Source organism: Anopheles ziemanni, chromosome 2 (assembly GCF_943734765.1).
Source record: "Anopheles ziemanni chromosome 2, idAnoZiCoDA_A2_x.2, whole genome shotgun sequence".
NCBI classification, from domain to species: Eukaryota; Metazoa; Arthropoda; class Insecta; order Diptera; family Culicidae; genus Anopheles; species Anopheles ziemanni.
Genome location: NC_080705.1, coordinates 56,603,863 through 56,612,604, shown reverse-complemented (window position 1 = coordinate 56,612,604; position 8,742 = coordinate 56,603,863). Strand labels below are relative to the sequence as shown.

The 8,742-nt window shown below is 47.4% G+C and overlaps 1 protein-coding gene across 1 annotated transcript; it reads right to left on the bottom strand.

Annotated features, from left to right (window-relative positions):
• Nucleotides 1–437: 437 nt before the first annotated feature.
• LOC131282546 (WD repeat-containing protein 26 homolog) lies at nucleotides 438–6,643 on the bottom strand. Its single transcript, XM_058312043.1, has 3 exons — nucleotides 6,354–6,643; nucleotides 2,763–6,013; nucleotides 438–1,265 (listed from the first exon to the last, which is right to left on the bottom strand). Exon 2 carries the CDS (start codon nucleotides 4,944–4,946, stop codon nucleotides 2,769–2,771), a length of 2,178 nt encoding a protein of 725 aa, XP_058168026.1. The 5' UTR covers nucleotides 4,947–6,013; nucleotides 6,354–6,643; the 3' UTR covers nucleotides 438–1,265; nucleotides 2,763–2,768.
• Between the last annotated feature and the right edge of the window lie 2,099 nt (nucleotides 6,644–8,742).

Genomic DNA, 8,742 nt, shown 5'->3' with positions numbered 1-8,742 from the left:
AATTATGAACGGCAATAAACTCACGAATGGAAAAATGGAGCCAATGGACTTAATATTATTCTCTTAACAATTCGCAAAAAAAGGGATGAACTTATCATTAATTTTTTTAAAACTACGTAAAATATCAAACAAACAGGTGTCGGTTTTTATGAACCACCGTTGTTGGTCGAATCGCTACACACAAAATGGGGCTCGTTCCACATACGCTGATGTGAAATGTTCCACACACGCTGATGTGAATTGTTGCGGTTTTTTAACTGAATGGATAGTTTTGCTCAGCAGGCGGTGAAGGGAAAAATAAACAAAAAAAAATGGCCTCTTGCGTGGCCAAAAGAGTTTATGAGAAATAGGGTTGCATTGTCCCTCGAACCACCCTACAAACAAGCGTCTCGCCTCCACAAAGATTGACAAATAATTTATTTTTTTGCATCCTTTTTTTTATTAATTATTAAACTAACACTTGCTTCTTCTTTCACTGCTTTCGCTCGCTTCGCTTGATTTCCTTACCGAACTAATCAAATCTAATAATAGATTATTTTCGCTGGTGCTGCTGCTGCTACATTGCTGTTTCGTTCGATCTCAACCAATCGAGCCTTATTACTGATCATTTATTCTACAATTAGTACGGACTTGGATAGTGCTAAAGTATTTGCTTTTATTCCCGCTGCGTTCGCCTACTGTTAGCGCCAACGTTCTCCTACAACCACGTGAGATAAAACAGCATCCGGTGTCGAGGCCAAGGGCTCAAATCAACTCGAATCTTTCGTCTTGCATTCAGAAGCCATCCTGTTATATTTTTTCCACGTCGTCCGTAATTATCCTCTTCAAAATGTTCTGCGTTCTGCAACGGATTTTAAGGTTTAATTTTCTCGTCCCATGGGTTTTTTTTATCATCGTGGTTCGATCATTAAAACTACAACGTATCCCTAGAGATTGTGTGTATGTGTCTGTGTGTGGTAGCGTGTTATGTGTAAGTGTTTATTCATATGTGTTTATAACATATTAAATCTACCAATTGTTTAAATCCAGCAGTCGCACGCACGCACGCACGGATCGGGAGCTCCGTCAATCAATGAAATACGCCAGATGTGAGTATAGAAAGTGTTTTTGTGTGTCTATCCTTATCATTATCCTTCGTTTATTGCCCTTCCGAGAATCATCGGTAACTACCGGCCGACGATGGTGTGTGCTGATGTGTTTATACCGCCTTTGCTTTCAACTTTCGCTTAAATCCTCCTCTCCTTGAGACCGGGTTGATTAAATATCTGGAAAATCGTGAAGAAAAGAATATGTTAAAAAAAAGTCCGACGTATTTTTATTGATTCGTACAGTGACATTCTTCGAAGGCCTACTTTGTCCATTGATTCTACAAATTCCCCATGAACGATGTTCCTAGCGATGGCTGGTAGAAACTGGAAACCCACCGTAAACTATCAAATAACATTTGCCACGGTTTTTGCTTCTTCACCCGCAAACAGGGAAGCGGTACTATGATGATGATGAATAAATTATATCTCGCGGCAACACTTTTCCACAATGTTCGTCGCCGGTGTTGTTCATATCATCATTGCGTTGCGTGCAGTGTTTATCGAAGGGCACTAGATGCACGCAACAACCATTGCATTCGATGCTCTACGATCGTTTGCTTTCGCCTTCGTGCTACCGTGTGCATTATTGCACACACACAAATACCATAAACATCTCATCCGATTAACGCCTCTGCTGGCAGATGGCATAGGGGTTGCAGTTGCGATGCACTCCAGAATGCGAGAACACAACACACCCCGCCACACTACACCACACCAACTACCAGCTTCAGGTTGGTTTACCCTACCTACATCAGGCGGGGTTTGGGAAACCCTGATTGTGGGGCGCGATCTGATAAAGAGAAAGAAAACGAGTGCGCATACACTGTTGGCATTGATAGTCTTTTCTTCCAGTTCTTTTTTTAATCACACTGTTTGTTTGGGTTTAAATAAAAAAAAAGTGCAACATCGACAGCCTTGTCAAGTGTTATTAAACCGATTTAACTTTGCGAGTGCGACTGACTGAAGCAGTAATTTACCGTGCTACAGTAGTTGGAAAAATGCTCATTTCACTCTTTGGCAGCTGGTTTTCGATGATAATTTTAAAAAACTTCCAACGAAATATATAAGGGACTATTTTGCATTACAAACACCCTCCACATCCATTATTTCGAACCCTGATTGCCTACATTTAAATATTTAGCTATAATTATTCTTATTTCAAGTATTTTAGCATGTAGTAAATAGGTTAATTTATCGATGTTGTCACTGCCAATACGCTCATTCATCACCGCTTTAATCTTTATTAAAGCTGGCATCTTAGGGCAAAAAGAAAAATGCCAGACAATTCAGTTTCAATTTTCGAAATGAAGGTATTGAGAAATAAATATAGAAATCCTCCATAGTTCCATAGAGTTTTTTGTTAGATTTTTTGTGAATTGTTTGGGAACCTTTGCGTGCGTCATTATCCCTGATCAAAATTACATTAAAGACACCCCACGCGAAAAGAGTAGTTTCAACTAACGGAAATGCATCTAAATGTGATTGGTTTATTATCATTATTTTAATTATAACATTTTGTAATACGGTATTGGTCTTTTGTGATATAACCAAATGAAAACCAAATATTTCACATTCGCTTGATCTACAATCAAGTTTTTACAGACTTTGTAGGATTATTGGTGTTCGGAAAAGCTATTCTGCAGCCTGGTTTATAGTTCACCCAATCACACTCACCTAATATTATGTGATATTCCATGAAGAGGTTGATAGTACTTCGATACTGCCGCCTCCTGCACCTGCTCCACCACCACCGCCGGCGGCAACGTTACCACCTCCTCCGGAACCACCCGCAGCGCCACTGCCTCCCGATGTGGAGCCGGACGACGAGCCGGACGACGATGTGGACGAGGTAGCGGAACCGGTCGAGCTGATCGAGGCACTATCGGCGGCACCGCCCGAGGCATTCCCGTTGGTATGCACTTGGGGATGTTGGTGCTGCTGCTGTTGCTGCAGGCTTCCCCCGGCAAGGTTCGGACTCCACTGAGAGTGTGGCTGCTGGGGGCCCCAGATGCGCACGGTACCATCATCCGAGGCGGACGCCAGCAGCGACGGGTAGACCGGGTTCCAGCTGACGCAGTTGACGGTGCGCGTGTGACCGATGAGCGTGGCCAGCGGTTCCTCGCGCCGGATGTGCCAGATGTACACCTTATTGTCCTCGCTGCCGCTGGCGACGAAGCTTTCGTTTACGCCGCCAAAGCACGAGTATATGGTGTAGTTCCCTTGCGTGACGCCCTGGAAGCGCCGGACGAGACACTTGTCCTGCAGGTCCCACAGGTGCAGCCCCTGGGAGGATATATTGAGCAGGGCGAGTCGATCGGCCGAGTTGACCGAGAACGTCATGATGGGGCACTGCTCCTGCACGATGCCGTAGTCGGTGCGCGGATTGTCGAAGCTGTAGCCCCGTATTCGGTAGTGCGTGTCGGCCGCCAATACCGTCTTGTTGTCGGACAGGAAGGCAAGCCCGTTCACGCGGACACCCTCCCAGTTGTCGTGCAGGATACCATCGAGGTCGACCATATAGAACTGGCCGCGGGTACCGCCGGTCACGAAGCGCGTACCGTCACGGTTAAACGCCGCACACGTCAGGCTGTCGTCGGTGGAGTGCGAGAACTTGGTCATCAACTTCTCCTGCTCGACGTCCCAGATCCACAGGTCCGGGCAGTCGTCCGGGCCGCACGCGATGAAGTACTTCGAGTCCGGGCTCCAGGCGATGTACGATACGCCGTACGTGTGGCCCTCGAAGGAACGCTTGTTGCGCAGGAGCAGCTTCACCGGGTCCACCTCCCACACGATCACGCTGTTGTCCTTCGAGCCGGTCGCCAGCCGGAGCCCGTCGGGTGAGAACTTGCAGAACCACACCTCGTCTGAGTGGTCATTTAGTACCTGCAGCGCCTGCAGCGGGAACCCGTCCGAGCTGCAGTTGTGGTCGACCAGGAGCGACACGTTCTCGATGCTGGTGCTCCACGCCATATCGTGGCACTGGCAGCGTTCGTTCTGCATCTCGACCGCTTGGGCCAGCAGCGAGCGAAGGCGCCGCGGTGGCAGCATGACCGTCGCCGGCAGGTACGACTGCAGCCGGTCCATCAGTCTAGTTCGCGATTTGACGCCCTTGCCCTCCCAGCCGGCCCTTGCGTACAGCTCCTGGTTGTTGGTGCACATCATGTACGAGGACAGCTGGTGGACACGCGGTGTCTTGTGCTGCAGTGGGGTCAGCTCGTTGCGCAGCACGTGCAGTGCATCGATCGGACGGCCTTCCTCCAGAAACTCGAGGTACTTCTGCTCGAGCAGCAGAAACTTCATTTCACTCATGCTGGCACGGTCGGTTTTGCTGTCCACCATCGACTGCAGCTCCTGCAGGTCATGGTCCGCCTTCGTCCAGTCACCGGACAGCACGTGGATGCGGAACTTGGTGGCGGCCGGGTGCTCCAGACAGCAGCCCGACTCCTGCATCAGCATCTCCGCGCTACGCTCCAACCCGATGTCCTTCAGATGCTGGCCAATTAACCGCACAATGTCCTGGTTTGTTTTGTCCAGCTTCACAACCCGGTGCGGCTGTCTGTGAGTGACGCTACCACCACCACCTCCTGCTCCTCCTCCTCCTCCATCGCCATTCGTGGTCAGTCCATTGTTTGCGACACCATTGTCGTTTTCCGCTGCGTTCGAGTTATTGCTAGCGGTGGCGTTACTACTACTACTACTACTGTTGTTGTTGGCGGTGGCGATGCTACTTCCACTACTACTTCCGCTGCTGTTGTTGGCCACATTGTGACCATTTAGATCACAGTTCGACGCGTCCATCGGAGAAGCGGTCGATGGTGCGACGGCACCGTTGCGACTGGTGCTATTATCGTTCAGCATCCTTCGCCGACGTTTCGACTGTGGGCTGGCTTCGTCACTCCGGCGCTCCTCCTCTTCCCTAGGCACCTCTTTCTCCACTACGCCACCGGTGGGATCTACCTCCGACCGCTCTACCACTGGTACCGAGTTGTCTTTGTTGCTGCTCTCGGTTGTTCTGGTGTCTAACGCGCGTGCGGAATGATGATGACGTTGATGATGGTGTGAATGTCCGCTCGTGGCAGCAGCCGATGATGCAGCCGACGACGTCGACGAGGAAGCAGATCGCAACCGATTGCTACACCGGTCAACCCCTGGGGTGGTTGTTGGTTCGTTGGTTGTTGTTGGAGCTACTGAGCTTCGCTGCTGTGTCCGTGTGCTACGACGTTTACTACCTACTCGCTGCTGCTGTTCCGCCGCTACGTTCCCGCGACTGCCACCACTACCACCACCACCACTACCACTAACACCAATAGTATCGCCGGCAGCACTGATTATTGCCGCGTTTCCAGCACGCGACCTTCGACGACCAGCGGCGGTGGTAGCAGCAGCAGGACGACTTCCGTCCCCGCCGTACCGTTCCCCTTCCCTAGCTTGCTCCCGCGCTTCCACAGTCGAGCGTCGGTGTAGTCGCTGGCGTGCTGCGTCGTGCTGGTCCTGTTCCTCGTACACAGTATTCGGTTGCTCGTCCTCCAACGGATCCGGTGCACTAATTTGTGCGTCTAATTGCTGCTGCTGCTGCTGCTGCTGCTGTTCTTCTTGCCCGAGTTCGGCCACCGCGAAACCTCCACCCAACGAGAGTCGGTGTTGGACTTCTTCCGCTCCGTCTTCGGCTACTACGGGCACTCCTCCTTCTACCACGCGGATGACGACGAGTCCTGCGTCGGTTGCGAGGACCGGATGACACGGCGGATCAGTAGTGGCAGTGGCTGACTTACGCGGGCGCTTCCGTGCCGGCGGTACTGGCCGTTCATTGAGCTCCTCGTCCGACGACGACGAAGAGGACGAGCAGGACCTTGCCGAAGAGCCGCCGTCGATCGGTTCCCGAACGCAATCAATTTTGAGGATCTATACGGGGCACCATTCAAACTCTGAAGACGGAAAGAGAGAGAGCGGGAAAGCAGAGAACGAGAAAGCAAAGAAATCGTAAGGGTTTTTTCCTTTTACTTTTTACAAAGCGCATCCACTTTGCACTTTCACTAAAGATCGCATATTGAACGGTGCGAGTGATGTGAGTGAATGAAGAGATCGGAATGAAACACTAACTGATGGGTGAGAACAACCTTAGAAAAGAAAAACAAAATAGCACAATGTTTTCCCAAGAGAAACGCAGCCATTTCTGAAATAGATGAAATTTCTTCGTAACTGACAAGACGATGACGAGACCATTAAAAAAAACACTCCACAACCCCCGAATTGAAAAATACTTACTAAAAAAGGAAAATAATTTTCGAATACCGAAGATGTAGGTGTACCAGTCTCTCACTCTCTAGAATTCGCTTTTCCCCCTAGTTACGACTACCGTCGTCGTGGGTTGCTTAGCTGCTGCTCCTGCTGCTGCTGCTGCACTTTTTAATGCGATTACGATGAAATGACTGCTTCCCTTGCTTGCAACTAATCGCTCGCTTTAGGTCTACTTTTTCTCGATGCAGATTCCGGGATGGTTATTGGTCATATTGACGAAGATGAAGAATTTATCGCCCAGCACTACGTTTTAGTAATCGATCGATGGTGCGCTGATCGGAAACACTTGAATGAAGGGAAAGAAAGGTACGATGTTACTAACATGAACAACGACATAGAGAATGGTAATGTTAAGTTTATCACACACGCACAACGGTCACGGTGCAATAGCGATAGGTGGATGAATTGCAGCTCTATTACGATCATAGTAGCCAAGTATGGACATATGAAATACGGAAAACGAAATACCCTACCCAGATGTGTCCGCTCCCCTATTAATCGGTCGATTTACTGTTTTTGCTACCTAACGACACCAAACACTATGCTGTACACACCGATTGGTAGCGCACTTCAAAACAACGAATATTTTCTTCTACACCATGCCGATGCAGCCATATGCAATATTTTGCCCACTTTGCAACCTACTCGAATGCTGCAGTAGTTGCTTACACTGCTGATGTTAGTACGTTTGGCTGAAGCTCCTCCACACACTACGTAGAAGACGACGACCACCCGCCTGTACTGCGTGACCACAGTGCTCTTTTCGTTTCCACTTTGACGTATCCAAGCAATCTCGTTGGATGGCAGTGGGAGTGCAATCACAGCACGCCTTGTCCCGTTCTCGCCGTTCGTATGGTCGCTGCACTGTCAGTCTCGAAGGCACAGTGGGACCGGAGGGCGGTCAAAGGGGTTTCAGTATTGTAGAATGGCTTTTGCAATTATACGGTGTCGTACGAAAAAATAGTATTTAAACAGAAAACAAAAATGTCATACATTGTATATTGACGCATCAGCTCCAAAGGCAGTGTCTGTCGCAGTGATAACCGTTTAATGCACACTACTATTAATTGTTGAATTTTGTTTCTAACCGCATCAAATCTCCTCGAAATGGACTTGAATCTTACGTTCTTCTGAAGTGAAATAGCGAGCTATCTACCACATAACCGCAAGTAAAATCCAATACAGAAATATTTCATTCGCGTTACGGTGTTTTTTCTAATAAGGGTTTTAGCTACAAACTCCAACATTTTGTTTTCCATAAATTTACAGGTTTAGGAATGCTGTGCAAAACGTGCATAAAATTAAACCAAAAGTGTCTTGGGTAGCTAGGACTGTACGAGGATACAGATTTCTAACACTGGCCGTCTTTCTCTATCACTTTGACCACTGTGCGGTGGTAGGTGCCATTTACTATTTTTTCTTCTCGCCCTTCATCACAGTCGAACAAACACATGCGATTGCCTGCAGTAACTGTACGCACGCACATTACTCCCTGCTAAACATAGGCCAAACGCAGAAGATTATCGTCACTACCTTCACTTACTCACAGGAACAGCTTCGAAAACATAAGGAAATCATTAGATGGACAGGTCAGTAAGTAAGAGTCAAGCAAACATAATGAAAGAGACCAACCAAATTCTATGCTGCTTGTGATGCTGCTGGGCAAGAGCTATATAATGTGATTTCACATCATAAGATATGCTGCATATGTTTTTTGTGCCAAAGAAAAACAGAAAGAGAGCGAGATGGGACCTCTACAAGTAGATAGCCGAGAAAGCGATAATTTTCGAGAGAGGGAGAAAGAAGCAAAAATATGACAAAGTCAGCATACTTTACTGCTCTGTACAAAGTGGTATTCCACCAGCTGATTCCTTGCAATGACAAACACGACTGCAACATGCATCTGTAGAAGTGATCACAATCGGATTCGAAAATATATTTTCTTCTTTCCAGCATTCATTTGTATTACTTCCAAAATGTATCAACGGGATGTAATTTATGTAGAGTTGAGCTGCCAAATCTTGTATTTAGTAATGTGTTTTTTTCAATTTCTAGACTCTTACTGCCAAATTGATTTGGTTTTGTTTTTGAATTTCTTTTCTGAACCGTACTCAGTAAATTATGTTATTATCCTCACCCCATGACCTTATATAGCCGTATGGACGGTCAATACATAACGGGACATAAGAAACTGTCAGATTCTCATTGACATGCTTGTACTCAAATACAAAAAGCGACACGTATAGATGTCGCTGCACAGTTGTTACCATTCCTTTGTGGTGAAGGGATTATATTATTTTCTGCGAATTCTACATAACTTGGAAATTTTTTTTGGCGGGTTTTTAAAGAAAATATA

What these genes read in the sequence shown, in the direction of transcription:
- LOC131282546 (XM_058312043.1), bottom strand. Translation starts at nt 4,946, where the DNA reads ATGCTGAACGATAATAGCACCAGTCGCAACGGTGCCGTCGCACCATCG.